The sequence below is a fragment of the Artemia sp. Qi Xiang Cuo genome, chromosome 18, assembly GCF_049724085.1.
Source record: "Artemia sp. Qi Xiang Cuo chromosome 18, ASM4972408v1, whole genome shotgun sequence".
NCBI lineage: Eukaryota > Metazoa > Arthropoda > Branchiopoda > Anostraca > Artemiidae > Artemia > Artemia sp. Qi Xiang Cuo.
The window spans coordinates 17,848,009-17,868,245 of NC_142811.1; the positions used below are offsets into that span (position 1 = coordinate 17,848,009).

Genomic DNA, 20,237 nt, shown 5'->3' on the forward strand with positions numbered 1-20,237 from the left:
GTTTTGTTAATTAAGTAGAATTATTACGTTGATTGGTCAAGTTATTTTTTTACAAGCTAAATTCACAAAAACTAAAAAACCTGTGTGTTTGAAGATTATTAATTCCTTTTCAGGATGTGGGGACTTCGAATGAGAAATGTAGCTTTAGTTTTGGATTGGATTTCGCTCCTTTTTTTTCCTGCCCCCCCCCCTTGCTTTCTCTGCTCTCTGCTTTCCTGCCTGCTCTCTGCTTTCCTGCCTGCTCTCTTCCTGATTCGTGTTATTTTTGTCGGAAGATGTTTAAAGAATTGAGTGTTACTCACCAGTTACTTATGTATTAAGCTGAAACATCGGGTTCATTCCTGCGTTAGCTGGAGTTGTAATTTTAATGTTATTACCCTGTATTAATAAAGGTAATAAATAAAGACTTTTTTCTAGAGCATACATTTCATTTGATTTTGTTCGGCAACACGTTTTGCATATTTATACCAGCAAATTATTCTATCCTATCGACAAGAAAATTAAACTGTCAGGTGTTTTTTGTTTTGTTTTTTCGCACTGACATCTTCAGCAAAATTGTAACAATTCCAAGTATTTGTGACTTCATTCATATGAAAAACGTTAAAAAAAATTTGACTATAGTAAAACCCTCCCATCGAAAAATTCAACAACCTGCGACCTTCGGATCATAAGTCCGACGCGCTATCCACTGCACAAAGCAGACTTGCAAAACAAATAATGGAATCAGAATGATGATAAACCCATATGAATGTTATGAAAAATATTTTCAAAATCAATACCAAAAAATGTTTCCAAAATTAAGGCTCTAGACGAACTTTCCCAAAGTCATGACCAATCTTGATCGTTTTTACACCGGGAAATGCTAGTATGTCAATTTACAGAGAAAATTACTGCGCCGTTTTATTAGAAAACTGTATTTACACATGTGTATACAATTACTACTACCACTAATACTAACAAATTACTGCAGCATCAAGCCGCCTGAGGCCAACACAACAACACAAGCTCTTCCTCTATCCCAATCTATTCAAAGCTCCCCCCCCTCTTTACACCTTCGTTTGGCCCTAGACGTTTGGCCGACAAAAACAATATTTGGCAATCTACCACCCTTCGTACGCAGAAAGTGACCTACCCATCTCATTCTTTCTCTGATTGTAGCCCTACACAGCGAGATTGAACCATGTTTTTCGTAGAGTTTACTATTTGAGATACGGTCTGTCAATCGGGTATCCAAAACAATCCGTCGGCAATTTCTATGGAAAACATCTAGCAAATCCTCCTCCTTCTTTCGGAGCGTCCACGGATCATAACCATACTTGGCCCCTGTCATCGCTGCAGCTTCCAATATTCTAATTTTGGTTCACAGATTTATCTTCCTATTCTTCCAAACTTTCTTCAACTGTGAAAACAACACTCTGGGCCTTGGCTATTCTACTTCTACATATTCACAGCATCCACCGTTTGTACTAATAATTAAATTAAAAAATGAGAATTTATGCTGAAACTTAAAACTTAAAAACTTAAAACGTACAGAAATTATTGCGTATGAGTGGGACTGGCCCCCTCCTCAATACACCACTCTTTAGCTAAAGTTTTAGCTAAACTTAAAAAACAGATTTTGATTCTAATTACAAGGCGGCTCTTGTGTTTCAAGAATCGTTCTTAAAGAATTGAGAGAAAAGGTTGAACTTTAGCGTAAAGAGTGGGATATTGAGGAGGGGGCATCTCCCCTCCTATATGGAGTAATTTCTGTTCCTTTTAAGTTTTAATGCTGTTCCTTACTTTCAGTAGCAAAACTCATTTCTTTATTTGTTTCTGATCGCTTTTCAAATAATCCCGGAAATCCCCCCACGAAAAATTCCTTCATAAAGAGTTCCTTCCAGGTAAAATTCTTCAGCCGCAAAATTTTTCCAGATGATGATTCCCCCCATGGATATTTTTTTTTTGGCGGTCAATCCCCACACACGTAAAAATTCCCCAAAGAATTTCAACTTCTCTGAAAATTCCGCCCAGGTAATTCCCCCAAAGCATCTGCACATGTAAAATTGAGATTCCGATTCTTTTAATATATCTACTGATATCAAAATTGCGTTTTTTGGAGCATTTGTTACTATTGAGGCACGTCACTCCTTACTTACAGTTCGTTACCACGAACTGTTTGATACTACCTAAGCAAGTGAAACTGTCAACATGATTGATCTTCTCGTTTTCTATCACCTCTTCACCTTCACTTATTCCTGGCCTAAATGACTTTACCTTCTTAACATTAGATTTTAAAACTTTTCTTGCACCATGAACTCGCAAAACCTCTAAATATTCATTCATCTTGCTCACACTTTCATCTAGGATGCTTAAATCATCAACTAAGTCTAGGGGAATTTTACCTCCCCATTTGATTCCACGTTCTCCCATTATCTACTGCTCGTTTATTAAGATAAATATGCTATCAAGGCTCATTCTTATTTACTAAATTATATTTGGTAAAATTATTTACCATTCTTTACCTTATTTACCATTCTTATATACAGCATATTAAGATAAATATGATCTCAAGGCTCATTCTTATTTACCAAATACCTGTATAAGAAAAACCTCCGAACTTTTCAATAGATCATAGTCTTTACAAGGCACATGTTCTTTGTAGTCAAGAGAATATTAAAGAGAGAAAAAAATCTTACTTGTTGGGTGTGTTTGATGAGCTCTTTTAAAAGCAAGTGATATTTGAGTATTCTTTGCATCGGTACCGCCAGTAAATCCTTGAGCTTGAAGTGACCTTTATGAGCTTCTTGCTGGCACTTCTAGAAATATTGAAAGGTAATTGAAAAGGGAAAAAGAAAGATTGCATTCCTACAATTCCATGGTAACAAATGCCCTTTGATTTTATTGGTTAAAATTTGTGAGGCTTTTTATATGCCAGTCACGATATTCCTTATTTCTAGAGAAAAAAATGGGCCCACTTTCTTAATCATTATGTTATTTTGGAAATTGTATTTTTATTAATTAATTCCATATCTTTTCCCAAATAAAGTTACAAAAGTCAGATTTAAATAAATGAAAAGTTTCGTAATCAATTAAAATTTTGTTAATAATTGAAAATTTTTAAGAGACAAGGAGAGAGGGGGCGCTAATCAAGATTTTGCCCCTGGAGCAAGAGAGGCCAGAACCACCACTGTAGGGACGTTGTACGCTCTTTATTAGGTTCCAGTAATGAAAAAGCCAAAGGCATTTTCCTGTGTATTTATCATGGTTACAGCAAGAGCTAGAACCTTGTGAAGAGCAAACTACAACCCATAGTAACCGAAAATTTAAATTAGTAAAAGGAACACGTATCCCAAAGAATTGTGCAATATATGTCAATAAAATAGATAGGGAAGATCTAGCACTGCAAATAAAAAAAAACTTGAAAGAGTTCAATAAATAATTAGGATTAAAAAAACTATATTAATATTTAGTTAATAATTATAATTAATAATTAGGAATAAATAATTAATAGTTAGTTCAGTAAATAATTCAATAAAAATGAAGTAATGAAGAAGCAATAATTTCAGATAAAAATTAAAAACTAAAATTTACAAAATTATTCAAAAACTCCTGAATAACCGGTCTCCTATAAAAGGCCTATTTACCTAGAAGATCCACACATTTAAAATAGCCTAAATTTTTTGTTATTATTAAATATTTTCATTTGCACGGAAAAACCAGATAGATAACGTGCTCACTGAAGAACAAGTTTCATCAACACAAATATACAAGTATTTAACGGAACCTCTACACTAAACGGTACCTTTAACGGTACAATAAGTACTTTATCCCCTCCCCGCGTAGCAGAATAAAAATTATTTAAATGGTTGTACTGTATTCTTTGACTTTTCGCATATTTTAGATCATTGTGTGCATATCTGTTTTATTTTATCTATATCTGTTATATTTATCTGTTTTATTTATCGCACATTTTAGATCATTGTGTGCATATCTGTTTTATTTTATCTATATCTCTTATATTTATCTGTTTTATTTATCGCACATTTTAGATCATTGTGTGCATATCTGTTTTATTGAAGAAATTTTCCACCAAGATTGGGATGGACAGCTTCCTAGAGAGATATTGAAAATGATAATAAATAAACGTGCTTTCTGGTGTTTCAGATGTATCCCCAATAAAATCTGGAGAGCCAGAATGCCTTCTGGAGAGCCATGATGCCTCATGTAGGAAATAATATAAAAAAGTACAAAAATCACGAGATTCAAGATTCAGTGGGGAGAGGGGTCACCAGCGTGAATATAGGTTTAATATCTGAGTAGATAATATAAAAATAACATTCTGTAATATGCGAGCACGTGAACAGCCACATATATCATGAACAGAACCACATATTATTACTCCCTATATTATTTCATACAATCCTAAAAAGGGCTTATCCCAGATTTGCCTCTTAATGGACATCCACCACATGGCTAATATGGGAGTAAAGTTCATTTGTGATGCAAATGGATGTTATATTTAGATTGAGGATGCAATTCTAGGTATATATTTGCAAATTTGGGGGGGGGGGGTATAAATTCTATGAATATAAGGTTCTAAGAAATTCATGAATTTCTTAGAAAAAACAGAAAAAAAATGAAAGAAGTGAAGATAAAGGCTCTTCCCCAGCAAAATGTGTTAACTAGGATTATTTTGCATATTATGGAGTAAGAATTGTTTTCTTAATTTGTCTCCTTATGTCCAGCTGGACTCTTAGGCTTAAAACATTGGTTGGCCGGTTGGCTAATTTAAAGATTTATATATATATACACTGTCAAATTAGCCATCTGGTGGTACCCCCCTCTCAATCATTCGGACTATCTTTCTTGACTTTTTCTGCAATTAACCATGTCATGATGCCTGCAAAATACTTGATTTTAATTCAAAATCAACGGTGGTTTTATTTCAAAAATCAAAGTGATTGGAGACGGTGGGCACTCACTCCTCACCTATCCTGCGACATTTCCAGCGCTGCCTAAAATTAACTATCTGGACTTTTTTTTAGAAAAACTCTCTGAGCTTGTGACAAACCTAGACAGTCAAACCCAAGACACAAACACAGACAGTCAACTAAATATTGGGCAACCAATATTTATTTAATTTTTTGTTAGCGCAAGTGTCTTAGCTTATAAATGGGTTCACTCGCCTAACATTCGAGGCAGACAGGCCCTTTCAGGTTTTGGATGCTTATTTCCTTTGCAATTCCCGGCAACTTGTTGGTCCAACTAATATTGAATTAAGTTTGTGTTGGTCCAAATGTCTGAGTTTACAAACTGGGTCACTTGCCTCCCTGACAATTTAGTTAGTTGAGGCCCTCATTTTTAGGCTTTAAACACTTGTTTTCCTGCCATTCCAAGCAAATTAACAGTCCTGTGTCAATTCTAAATTCTTGGTCAACTTCCCTAAGATCATAGGCGAGCGTGCCGTGTTTGCCTCTCATTCCAGGCAATCTAACCGTCCTATGTTAATCTTAAATTCTTGGTCAATCTGCCGGAGACTCTAGGCAGGCGTGCCTTTTCAAAAGCTAACACACAAGTTTTGGTCCAATAAGAGAGTCATAGTTACTCCCGCCGTTTTGCATGGACTACAAATAACCTCGCTTACTCCTGTCGACACCCCTGTTGACTCACTCAAAATTTTTATTTGATAGCATAGTGACCGTCTTCGGATCAAAATTTTTGTCGAAAGAAATGGGTTCTATCCTGCACCAAAGATGAATAAGAAATTTTAGAAAAAATATGCATTTCATAGAAACAGTTCTTAACTGTTTCTATGATCCTAAAATTGAAATGAAAACAGTTTCATCTGAAATTGTTTACTTTCAGAAAGCAACTAAGTCGTCAAATGAAATATTGTATAAATCATTGTGTATTTTAGCATATTGTTTACTGTATTGTATATGATTATTGCATTATGATTGAAATATTATACTCAAATTGTTTTTATTTCTCACACAGTGAGCTTGCTTTCTTGAAAGTATTCAGTTCTTTATCTTGCCTTTACGAAAGGACTGAGAACCCCTACTGTAAAAACCAGGGCACATCGTTATTAAGTAGATTTTTGACATTCAGAGGTATTTCAAGTATTCAGAGGTATTTTTATACTAATTAGATAAACATGAATTTTTCGCTGTCCAGTTTTTCGACCTTTAGTAAAATCCAATTGTTTGAACAAGGAAGGTCTTTATCTAAGTATCAGAGATGCGACAACTTTTATATTAAGAGCTGCCCAAATATTCCCTGCGGATACGAATGGTAGTTTTTTTCCAACATACCCCCCATGAAAATTTGCCCCCCAATAAAAACTGTCTTCTCACGCCCCCAAAAATTTTCGATGTGTAATTATCTTATGTGCCTCTTCGCTAAAGGTGAGCCGAGAATTATATTTGTTGGCTAAGAGATAAAGTTTTGTAACGATTTTTTTTTTATCTTCCATCATTTTTTTATGTTTCATTTGTGTATTAACTTTAATGGTGTCATACTAAACTACGTCTGTATGACTTGTGCTCAGGGTTGCCACCTCAAGTGATTTATCACCATTTCTAGTGATTTTGTTTATTGCCTAAAAAAAATCACTAACTTTGCACATAAATCACGAGATTATTGAAGAAAACCACTAGATCGACCAGAAAATAGCTAAAAGCTAATGATTTTTTTTGCCGCCGGGTGGCAAACCTGGTTATGCTACATGACCCCGTGGTATCATGCAAAAATACCTCTATTAGAGTAGATAATTTGGGTTACATTTGCTAATATAGTAGCTTCAAAAACCTTAACATAGCAAACTCAAAACTTTGTAGTTCTATGTCAAATGATAAAATTGACTATTAAATTTACTGAAGTTTTATGCCTGGGACAGATTATAGTCAAACTTGTCGATAAAATCAAAATTACGCACGACTACAGCGCCAATTACCTTCGTCGTTCGTTATTTCTCGAAATGAACATTGTTTAACTTTCAAGCATCAATTTCTTGACTGACTAATCAGAGTCAAGGTTAAAGGCATACTTTTTAAAACTAAAAATGATGGAAACTTAGAACAGCAGTTTTTCTATCTGAGAAAGGAATCTGACAAAAGTTAAAAGGGTTTAGTATTAATAGAGAACAGTCGGACACAAACAACAGGTGGTGCAAACTCTTTAAACTAATTTCTTGCAATTTTAATTTTTTGCTTTTTAAAAACAAGTATGACGCTAAAATCAAGGAAATTGTCATGTCATTCCTGATATTTGGCTTTCTTTATCGATAGATGTGACTATGATACTGTTTGTATGACGTCATTTTGCCACATGTCGTACAGAGTTTACATAACATCATTTTTCCTTAATTACGGTTGTATGACGTCATCTTTCAGCGGATATAAATTAGGGGAAGAACTTGATTTGATATCAGTATCAGAAACAACCTGTAGCCAAACAGTTTAGTTATTAATAGTATCAATTATGCAAGTAGAAATGTCAAAAGAGAGCAGTCTAGAAGTGCAAACAAATAGAGCTTACAATACCAGGTCTTCTAATAGGAAGAAGTGCTTGCGTTTTCAGTACAAATTTGACGATGATGAATTAGAGAAAGAGCAAAGCAGTGTCTATGATCTTAGTGACTTGGAAGATAGTGAAGATGAGTGGAAGCCACCAAAAGGTGATGATGAAGATTACTCTGATGATGAGTTCGACAGTGTATGCAAAAATGAAGACCGATTAAGGATTGCTCATTATTTAAATACAGAGCTTGAATCCATGCCAAAAAGTAAAAAGAAGAAGGCTACAGCTACCGAGGGAAAGAGTCAAAATAGAAAAAGAAACAACAACTTGAATCATGGAGAAAAAAGAAAGAGCAATGCAAAAGCAGCTAAGAAAATGAGAGAGAGGAAAAAGCTGTACATAGAAGCTTTAAAAAAAAACGTTATTGAGGTTGAAAACAGCATTGCCGCGTTAGAAAAAGAGATAAGCTACTATAAGCTTCAGATGAAAGGATGTTAATTCAAGACGGTTAACCCACAAAATACATGACGTGAAATTTTTAAGATTTTTTGGTTTATTAGTCATCTTGGAAGCTATGTTGCGACGACTTTACAAAATTCAAAATTCTCTGTCAGTTTTGGTCATATTCTCAACCTTAAATTTCGAGACAAGACCCTCCACTAGAAAGAAAAGTTGAATATGATTTTACACAGTACTTTTGCTTATTCTTGGGATAGAAAATAAAATTATACGATTATTTTAAACTTTTCTTGTATTACGCTCTCAAGGAAGGCTCTTGCTAGACCGGGGATTCGGTGCCCGGGTCGGTTCTTCAAACTCAGAGTAACAGCTTTCTAATTTTGGGGCTCAAAGGTATCTAGAGTTGCTAATTTTGATACTCTTTGAAAACTAATGAACAAATTTGATGACATGTAGATACTTTCTAGCATAGATGTTTAATTCCTATGACTTTATATATTTTAGGAGGGCATGTGGGGGTACATTAACAGATATTTGTCCCCTATTTTCAACTATACATATTAGTACCTTCTGTTTTTCCTAACGTTACGGGCTCAACAAGTTACTATCCCACTAGTCCCTTTTATGCATGAAGGCACTATCATGTCATGTAAATTACTTTTTGATTTTGCTGGCATCGAAATTTGCAATAAGCATACCCGTTTTTAAATACTTTTGAACTGCTCGGGTATGAAAATTGTGAACTGCAGCCCCGAATTTTATTTAGTGGATAGCTATTTGGTTTGTGATTAATGCTGCTTTTGGTATGTGGCATACACTGTGTTTACATTCTCTCTCTGACACCTCCCTCTCCTTCTTTCTTTCGTTTTTCTTTATTAACTATATTTTCTATAGTAAACCTCTTATAAAATTTGCATTTTTACTACCCACAGTGCGAAAAAAGGTTGGAATATAAAAAAAATAGTCAGAATTCATTGGGAGAAGAGGTGAAGCATGTGGAAGAATGAATTTTTTATTTTATGATACCCCTGCCAAAATTTGTATGATAAAAATTTATTATCGTAAATTATCATCTATTCAAAAACTATGGTAGCAGGCACGTACATAGTAATTGATTTTAAGGGGGAATAGGGCAATTTTCAACGCCCACCCCCAGTTCTCCCCAAGGAAACAAAACACAGCCATGAGAAGTATTTTTAAAAATTGGAAATTTCGTGAAGAATCAGGTCACATCTGAGGAGGGTACGGAGTCGAATGTCCCTACTCTACGTACATGCCTTACTTTAGTACCGTAGGAACGTATTTTAAACCGTAGAAAAAAGACACGTTTGTGAAACATTCTCCTACCCCTCCCCTTTTAAATAAAATCCGATTTTCGTCTTTGTTATTCAAGTTATCATTTTTTATTTATTTTAATTGATTTTATTTTAATCATTAATTCATTATTAATTAATTCATTCATTTTATTCATTTATTTTTATTAATTTTAAAAAACAATGAAGTACCACTATATTTATGACAAGAACACAGAAAGAATACGTTGGAAATAAAATGTACCCCAGTGAGGCGAGTTTTGTTGTCCTACAACAAAACCAGTGCAAAACTTACGGGTAGAATATTCTCGAAAAAGTGCAAAAACTTACGGGTAGTCCTACAACGAAACCAGTGCAAAACTTACGGGTAGAATATTCTCGAAAAAGTGGGACTATAATGTACAAAGAGGTGAAGGAGAAAGAAAATAAGAGGAAAGTATGAGGGAGAAAAAAGAAACAAAAGAATAATGCCGGGTAGTGATGGATCGAAGAAGCCTTTACGGAGTTTTATAATAAGCCGTGACGTCAAAAGTTTTTTGATGACATGAAAGAGTTTCTGTAGTTTTTTTTTCTAATTTGATCCATGTATAACCTCCCTTACATTAAATCTATTCGCAATTAAGAGGTACATTATTAAATACATATTTTAATTCCTCAGTCAAACAACAAGAACAGAAATAAGGCATTTATTTCAAAAAAATGTTGGTTACGAGCCCAGATGAAGCAGATTTGTATTTCAGAGTCAAATATAGAAAAAACACAACAAGAAAGAAAAAAGCAGCAACAGCAAAAACAGACTGGTCAACAAATTAGACACAAAGGAAAAGAATTTGGTATTAAAAACATAAAATGGTTCAAAATAAAAATTATATAAAACTGGCAAAAGAGTTAATTGAATGTTAGGTCAAACTGTCATGCGATAAAACTGGTAAAAAAAACAAGAAAGGAGAAAGGAAGTCATAACCTGTCAAAAATGCTAAAAAAAACAACAATGAAACTAGTAAAATTGACAAATAAATTTTTAAATAATCCATAAAAGTGAGAAAAAGCCAAGAACGAAGAAACCGATTTCAATGTCTTCAGGACAGTATGGATCCTGATTAAGATTAAATAAAAAAAACAAGTTTTTTAAACTGAAAGTAAGTAGCGACATTAAAACTTAAAACGAACAGAAATTAGTCCGTATATGAAAGGGGCGGTCCCCTCCTCAACGCCTCGCTCTTTACGCTAAATTTTTTTATTGTTTAAAAAAAAAAAATGAAGTTGTGAGACAGAGTCAAACTTTAGCGTAAAGAGCGCGGCGGTGAGGAGGCGACAGCCCCTTTCATATACGGAATAACTTCTGTTCGTTTTAAGTTTTAATGTCGCTCCTTACTTTCAGTTAAAAAAAATTGTTTTTTTTATTTAATTTCTGATCGTTTTTTAGTTAATGCAGCTTTTATTTGTATAAAAATTTTACTTTTCTTTTGCTAAATGGATGTCTTTACAAATTAACTTACGTAACTAACTTCTATATTCGTATATTTTTCTTCTGGCAAAAAATACAAAGTTGCAGATTTTTGCAGATATGAGCTTGAAACCTATGTAATAGGGTTCTCTGATACGCTGAATCTGACGGTGTGATTTTCATTAAAATTCTTTCACATGTAGGGGATGTTTCCCCCCTCTTTAAAAAATCGGGAAAATTTTCTCAGGCTCGTAGCCTTTGATGAGTACTACTAAACTTAATAAAATTTATATATTTAGGATCAGCATTATAAACACATACTTTTGATACATTTATTGACATCAAAATTTCGTTTTTAAAAGTTTCGATTACTATTGAGCCGTATCGCTTGTTTTTTTATTGTTTTTTTTATTACGTATATGTTATTACTTATATGAAGGGGTTCTCCCCTTAGTCAATACCACGCTCTTTACGTTAAAAGCTAAAAAAAATTTTGATTCAGAAACCTCTGAGTCACAAAGGCCGTTTAATTAGAATAGATAGCTCTTTTGAAAGCACTAAAAAAAAACTGTAGCGTAAAGAGCGACGTACTGACTTGGGGGAGAACCCCCTCACATACGTTATAATTTCTGTTCGTTTTAAGTTCTAATATTCCTTCTTACATTTCAGTTGAAAAAACTTGTTTTTTTTATTTAATTTCTGATCGTTTCTTAAATAATGCTTGGAAATCCGGCGCCCCCTTCATAGAAATGTCTCTTACCCCAAAGAAACATCCTCTACGGAAATATTCTCCAGAGTAACCCCCTCCTCTAGCCCCCCCTCCAGAAAAAATCCTTCCTGAAAATGGTTGTATACTTCCCAATAACCAATAAATAATGCTGGCAAGTCCGGCGCCCCCTTCATGGCATTTTCCCTTCCCCCATGAAAACTTCCTTCATGAACAGATCCTCCAACATAACCACCGACCCACCCTTCCCTCCCACTACAAGAAAAAAACCCTCCTGAAAACTTCTGTATACTTCCCAATAACCAATACTATATGTTAACATTGGGTAAAGTTCATAACTTTTAGCCCTCCCTCTGAGAACTTGGGAGATTAAGTCATCCTGAAAGAAGTATTTATCATATTTTTGAACATGTTGAACAAAATGGCTATCTCAAAATTTGGATAAGTTGACTTTGGGAAAAAAGCGTTGGAGGGGGTCTAGTTGCCCTACATTTTTTTTGGTCACTTATAAGTTGACCTAGAAATTTTAATTTCCATTCTAATGAGCCCTCCCACTATATTCTAGGACAACTGGGTCAATACAATCACTCCTGGGAAAAAAAAAACAAAAACAAACAAACAAACAAACAAACAAATAAACACGCATCCGTGATCTTTCTTCTGCCAAAAAATGTAAAATTCCACATTTTTGTAGATAGGAGCTTGAAACCTCTACAGTAGGGTTCTCTAATACGCTGAATATGATGGTGGGATTTTGATTAAGGTTATATAACTTTTAGGGGTCTTTCCCCCTTTTTTGAAAATCAGCCAAATTTTCTCAGGCGCGTAACTTTTGATGGGTAGCACTAAACTTGATGAAAGTTATATATTTGAAATCAGCATTGAAATCTGATTCTTTTGATATATCTATTGGTATCAAAAACCCGTTTTCTAGAGTTTCGGTTACCATTGAGCCGGGTCGCTCCTTACTTACAGTTCGTTACCACGAACTGTTTGATTTTAAAAACTAAAGCGAATGAAAAAGAAACTGAAAACTCAAAATTAAGGTAAAACTTTTTTGTCATAACTACATAGCTAGGTAAAGACCTGCCATGGACGCAATCTTCTAAGCCCTGGACCTAAGAAAAGGACGGAGATAGTAAAGGTAAATAATACGGCACTGAAATTTACAGTCCCTACCAGCAGCACTGACCACCGTTCCATGGCTCTTCAGCCAGTGAGTGCAATGGGAGGTTGGGAGGCCAGCCATCCTGTGCTTTCGCACACCCTTCCTGTTTACCTTCCCCAGGTTTCTCAAGGTAACCATTTAGAGTTGGATCAACTCTGGATGAGCTCACAGAGTCCCGTCACTGACCCCCGTTCCATACTAAATAATCAGCGACACCAGGAATCGAACCCCTGTCCTTACGGACAAAGGATTTCAAGTCTAGCATGCTAACCACTCAGTTAGGGCGGCGCTACTTTCTCGGGTATATCTTAGGCCCTGGATTCAGTGTCGAAAGCTTTATTTACCTAACTTAACCCAATTTTACTACTTAATGTTACTGCAACCATGATACAACTGTCGAACAAAAACGAATTAGTTGTACAATAATGGGTAATTGCTTGCCCAACTAAGTATCAAGAGTCAATATATAGACAATGTAAGACAATGCAATGTAAAGACAATGTAAGACAATGTAAAACAATCAAGACAATGTAGATAGTCGCGTTTATCCCCCGTCAATTGCTGCTTTACCAGGCTACAGAGCCTTGCGGGGGCCGATGACATAATTACTTTGTTTTTGTGATTTAATGAATTGGTCAAATTAAGCGATCATCGTTCGTCTTTACTTAATAGAGATCGTTTTCAATTTTTTCTTTATTGTTTTTGCCGTCATCGGGAAATCTAACTTAAAAGTTTCAATATCTTCTATATTTTACTTGCTGTTAATAGGGTTTCCGGGTTTCTAATGTAACCTTTCCGCTTTTCTAATATAACCTACGAAAAAGTAATTTTCCTCCCTACTGAACATAGGAGATAGTAATTCTCCTTAATGGGGTTGTCGGCTATGGTGATTCCAATGATATAGTTTTCGCTTCGATCCGACACCATTTTTGAGAGATTTCAGGTTATTTCCAAAATTCCCATAATTTGTTTTTGCAGCTAACCTTTACCATTATGATTAATCAAGAAAATTATTACTATCTCTGAGTCACTTTCAAATGGCAATTCTCCCCACTTGAGTTAGAAAAAAAAACCCACACATTTTGAATTATCGGTTACTACAGGATAGAGTTGCAGCGAAGGTTACAACGGATACTGCAAGCATAATTTCAACAACCTTCAGAGCTTAGTACTTTGTGACCATTGTTAACCCCAAATTAGACATTTCCTTTATTCATAACTTTTGAATTTACAATTTTAAATACAAGATTTATATTTAATTTATGGTTTAACTGCATTACAAGATCTTTTTAAGCGTTAACTATTTGAGCGATGTACCTGTTAGTGGGGTTAAATTAAACGGAAATATTGAAATTTGTGACAATTTGGTAATCGAATATTCGGTAAGGCAAACATTAAGCTTAGGCAGCAGAGTAGCCTGCCTTGGTTGGAGACTTGTTACTGTTATGTAATGACAGGTCTTTTTGAGCCCCCACCCCTTTTCCCCTATTTATTTGTTCATAGTGGATGATGTGTATGCATATCGTCAGATAGGGTATCGACATGATCTTGCACATGAATACTGTTTGTGAGATTATGTTTACCTTAATTTTTTGGCCTTAAGTTTAAACAAATGGCACTTGCCAAGATTTGTGACCTTACTTCAATTTATGATTTGTGACCTCTGATTTGTGATTAATATTGTGTATCGGATATTACCTTTATATTTTGAGTATAAGTTAAAATAACTGGCACCTGCCAAAATTTGTGACCTTACTTTAATTTATGATTTGTGACCTCTGATTTGTGATCAATATTGTATATCGGATATTACCTTTATATTTTGAGTATAAGTTAAAATAACTGGCACCTGACAAGATTTGTGACCTTACTTTAATTTATGATTTGTGACCTCTGATTTGTGATCAATATTGCGTATTGGATGTTTACCTTTATATTTTGAGCTTAAGATTAAATAACTGGCACCTGCCAAGATTTGTTACCTTACTTTAATTTATGATTTGTGACCTCTGATCTGTGATCAAGATTGTGTATCGGATGTTTACCTTTATATTTTGAGCTTAAGTTCAAATAACTGGCACCTGCCAAGATTGGTGACCTTACTTTAATTTATGATTTGTGACCTCTTATTTGTGATCAATAATGTGTATGGGATATTTACCTTTATATTTTGAGCATAAGATTAAATACCTGGCACCAGCCAAGATTTATGACCTTAATTTACTTTTATGATTTGTGACCTCTGATTTGTGATCAATATTGTCTATCGGAAATTTACCTTTATATTTTGAGCTTAAGTTCAAATAAATGGCACCTGCCAAGATTGGTGACCTTACTTTAATTTATGATTTGTGACCTCTTATTTGTGATCAATATTGTGTATGGGATATTTACCTTTATATTTTGAGCATAAGATTAAATAACTGGCACCAGCCAAGATTTATGACCTTACTTTAATTATTGATTTGTGACCTCTTATTTGTGATCAATATTGTGTATGGGATATTTACCTTTATATTTTGAGCATAAGATTAAATAAGTGGCACCAGCCAAGATTTATGAACTTACTTTAATACATGATTTGTGACCTCTTATTTGTGATCAATATTGTGTATGGGATATTTATCTTTATATTTTGAGCATAAGATTAAATAACTGGCACCAGCCAAGATTTATGAACTTACTTTAATATATGATTTGTGACCTCTTATTTGTGATCAATATTGTGCATCGGATATTTACCTTTATATTTTGAGCATAAGATTAAATAACTGGCACCAGCCAAGATTTAAGACCTTACTTTAATTTATGATTTGTGACCTCTGATTTGTGATCTGTATTGTGTATTGAATGATTACCTTTATATTTTGAACTTACGTTTAAAGGAGACCCGAGACAGTCAATCATTTTGTTCAAAAGCTTCCGTAAATCAATTGATGTGTGCTTCAATCAACCTTCAATCTTGACCAAATCTAATTTCAAGTTTAATTTTAACTCACGGTCAGATTTTTAGTTTCAGTTCAGAGTCGAGTAGTGAAGTATCTATCGTGTGTGAAATGCTGTCTAATACTGATTTGGCTTTTCTAAGTTACCTTGCATGTATTTTGGTTGCGCTCAAGCGAAAACAAAATAATAAACGTCGTTGGTTTACTGCTTCTTTTTCTGCTCGATCGCCTTGTACTCGCAGTTGAAATTTGTTCTTAAAACACTAATTTTATTTTTTAGTTCGGAAACTATATAATCTGGTTTCAATGTTTTTACCGCCCGCAATATCCTGTCAAATGCCATGCTTTTCTTATTTCGGTTATAATAGTCTCTACTTTTAACCTTACATAACTCAGGGTGATCTCGGTATAACTATTAATAAACAGATAAACTCGTGTTCTGCATTTTTGCTTACTTTCGATGTGTCTTCCATTGTTGTTGGCGCGTGACTGACGCAATACTTAACAAAACTAGTCTAGACGGTCAATCACCTTCGTCAACCGCTTGAGTCATTCAAACTTTCTATCAATCACCGTCAACGCCTGACTCAAGCGTCAAACAGGTTCCTAGACGGTCAATCATGGTTGAATCAATCGACTGACGGATGCTTTTGATCAAATAGATTGACCGTCTCGGGCCTCCTTTCTGGTACCATTCAAGATTTGTGACCTTACTTCAATTTATGGCTTGTGTCTTCTGATTTGTGATCAATATTGTGTATCGGACGTTTACCTTCATATATTCAGCTTAAGTTTAAATAACTGGCTCCTGCCAAGATTTGTGACCTTACTTCAATTTACGGCTTGTGTCTTCTGATTTGTGATCAATATTGTGTATCGGACGTTTACTTTTATATATTCAGCTTAAGTTTAAATAACTGGCTCCTGCCAAGATTTGTGACCTTACTTCAATTTATGGCTTGTGTCTTCTGATTTGTGATCAATATTGTGTATCAGAAGTTTACCTTTATATATTCAGCTTAAGTTTAAATAACTGGCTCCTGCCAAGATTTGTGACCTTACTTCAATTTATGGCTTGTGTCTTCTGATTTGTGATCAATATTGTGTATCAGAAGTTTACCTTTATATATTCAGCTTAAGTTTAAATAACTGGCTCCTGCCAAGATTTGTGACCTTAAGGAGGCCCTAGACGGTAAATCAATTTGATCACAAGTTCCAAAAAACCAACAGAGAGAAAAATCTCAATGAAAAACAAAAAACAACAAACGAGACTGCGGCCAGTGGAAAGAAAAGTGGAAAGGAAAGGAAAGAATCAACAGTCAATAAGGGAATTAAGATCTTAAATAATCACCAGGGGACTATTTTACCTACTAGACCAAAACGATTTGCTTCAGTAATAGCCAGCAAGAGGATTATTTTACAACAGAATAATTAACGTAGTTTCATTTTTTTTTTTTCTCAGTTGCTTTGGTGTCCTTATTGAAGTAACTATAATAGCTGTTTTTCCTTGCGTGGGTTAGTTTGTGCGAATTGTGTATTTTATTGGCGGCGGTTTTGTTTGTTGTTAGTTTTAGTTTGTTTTTTTATCTTGTGTTTCTTTTGTACTTAAGCCATTTTGTTCTACATAAGCGGAATATCCGCGTTTTTTTACATTTTCTGTCTATTCTCTCAACTAGCCGCAGTCTCGTTTGTGTGTTTTTTTTCATTGGGATTTTTCTTTATGTTGGTTTTTTTGTCATGGCTGGCCAGCTGGGCTTTAGATCTTTCATTCATCAAAAGTTCCCGTCAACCGCTAGACGTGTGCTAGCGATTGAATCGTCAAACAGGTTCCTAAACGGCCAATCATGCTTGAGTCAATCGATTGACGGAAGCTTTTGATCAAAATGATTGACCGTCTAGGGACTCCTTTACTTATATTTAGGTATAAATTTTCTTATACATCATTCATTTAAACGATCATTTGAGCGGTAATATTATCCATCTTAGTAATAATATAGATTATATTATAGGCTCATTCAGTACTGAATGAGCCTTTGAACTGTGAGGACGCAAATTGGATTTAACTTTGAATTTAATTGGTTTGTAAAAAGTGTATTTGTTAGACAGTGAAGATATTGAGAAACATTGAATTGGCTTGGGATTATACACCTTGGATTACGTCATTTAATTATGACAAAAAAAGAAAATAGGCCAAAGACAATGAATCAAGCTCTGATTGAGTAGTAGTTCAGGTGTCTTTACCGCTTGCCCTGAGGAATGGAATGAAATGCAAATATTTGATTAGTTGAAATTTGCAAACGCTACAGAGTATTCCTGAAAGTTGGTTGTGATTCCTGAAGTAGCGTCGGTATTCAAACGCTGTTGGAAGTCGTCGGTGCAGGAGATAGGGGTGTTAGCCGTGCCCAAATTAACGGTGGCTTAGCGAACTGCACGTCCGCATTGACGTGGATAAATTATAGGTGCCAAAATAGGTAAGAGAGATTACATATTTTATTTTATTTGCACTTGCCATGGGGCGAAAAAGGAAGATTGCTAAAACTGTCCAAGTAGGATCCCAGTCTGTTGAGAACAGTTTGTTGAATTCGACCGTTTCATCTGAAGGGAATAACGATGTCGCTTCACTGAAGACCCTGGCGGATGATTTTGCTAAGATGCTAACAATACTTACTGAAAATGGTAAAAAACTAGACTCTATAAACGATAGTATAAAAATGTTAGAAAATCGCATGGTATCAGTGAAAAATACACAGTCTGAGCTAAAATCAGAAGTTAATACTACGAGTTCGCGTGTTACACAGCTTGATTCTGATGTTCTAAGCTTAAGAAATCAAATGTCAATTATCGCTAGTGCAACGAAAAAGTATGAAACTGGGAGTGCAGATCTGTCTCGTCGGCTTATGGCAGCTGAGTATCAACATACAGAGACGAATCTTATCGTTTGGAATGTTCCCTGTGAAAATACCACCCAAGCCGAATCGTTTTTTGACCAGTTGTGTTTGGAGGGTCTAGGTCTGTCCATGGTCCCGAGGTTTCGAGTTGTTGGTAATGTCCGTAAGGAGCAACAGTATTTTAAAGTTGATGTTGGTTCTCGAGATGCGAAGGTCAGTGTGCTTACGAACGGAAAGAAATTAAAAGGTAAAGTTATTGGACACCATAAAAATGTATCTGTTAGCGATGATGCACCAATATCAGTTCATGAAGCTCGAAGGAAGTTGTATGCAAAGAAATCTAGATTAAATGCTATAGGAGTTTCATCATGGGTTTCCAATACAGTTCCACCATATATACAGATCGACCGTGGTGGTGTGGCGGCAAAATTTGGTTACGATGAGCCTATCCCTGAGTTATGAGACCAATAGATGGTTATATCATGAATGGTGAATTAAGAGTTTGTTAAGATATTTTTTTTTTTGTTTTTTTTTTGTTTTGTTTTGTATTTGTGTTTATGGAAAACAAATGAAAAGTTGTTCTTTTTTCCTCATTTATTTAGTTTTTGTTAGAATTAAGAATGGGTAAGGTGTAGACACAGGTAGAGCATTGTGTTTTCTTCAATTATAATTTTCTGGAATTCAGTAATGGAAACAGTAAGCCTGTATTGTCACAGGCTAGTGTTAGTGTCAATTTTTCACTTTTTTTGTATTCGTTTGTTTATTTATACTATTTTGTTAATATGTTTCTTATTATTTTTAGGTTATATTGTGTTTTTTCTGGAGCTTCGATTACGTTGGAAACGGGACCACCGACCCTCCGAGTTATAGTAAGTTATTCAGTTGGTTAGGTTTGGTTGCAACTACCCGTCCTTTTCTTTTTTATATATATATATATATATTTATAAAAAATGGTAATTGTTTGTAATGATCGTTTGGATTGGCTTGAGAATAATCCATTGAGTGTTTCGAATTTAGGATTAGGGGTACTTCACAGGGATTTTGATATGGGGGTAGATGATGTTTTTCCGAAGGTTAATTATAAGTGCCCAGTTGATTTACATACTAGACTGGCACCAGATAAACTTGGCATTTTTCATTTGAATTGTCAGGGGTTAAATAGTAAATTGGATTATTTGTCGGAGCTGTGTATGCTATCTGATTTTCATATTCTTGCACTTACTGAAACATGGTTAATGAATAATAATTCTGGACTATTGGATATTTTAAATTATAATATGCATGTTAAGAACCGTACTCACCATCAGCATGGAGGACTTGCCCTGTATATGAGAACTGATTTGAATGTGAAGGTTAGGGATGATTTGTCTGTTAATAAAGAGATGGTTTTTGAGTGTTTTGTTACGGAGGTTGATAAGAATGGTGACCTATTTTTTATTGCTGTTTGTTACCGCCCCCCTTCAGCTAGTGTAGATTGTTTTTTAGAATTATTAGAGCAACAAATCGACCTTCTAACTCGTAAGAACATGCTGTGTTTTGCGTGTGGAGATTTTAACATTGATTTGAAATTGTTAGCATCTAATTTAAAAGCCCGGAATTTTTTGAATTTAATGTTAGGTTATGGGATGCATCCTGCTGTAAATATTTGTACTAGAGTGACGGATTCATCTTCATCTCTAATTGATAATGTATTTTTGAATGTTCCCCATGATTCGTCGAGTGTTGTGTTAAATGGTGTTTCGGATCACTTTGGTTTGGCTATATTAGTTCCGGGTATATTTAAGAAT

At 34.7% G+C, this 20,237-nt stretch overlaps 1 protein-coding gene across 1 annotated transcript in view; it reads right to left on the bottom strand.

The window, feature by feature from the left end:
- The window catches only part of LOC148941270 (protein vav-like), a 163,584-nt gene that overhangs the window by 89,237 nt on the left and 54,110 nt on the right, over nt 1-20,237 (bottom strand). The window contains exon 4 of the mRNA XM_089103854.1: nt 2,679-2,798. Coding sequence (XP_088959980.1) covers nt 2,679-2,798 — 120 coding nt within the window. The remainder of the gene's footprint in view (nt 1-2,678; nt 2,799-20,237) is intronic.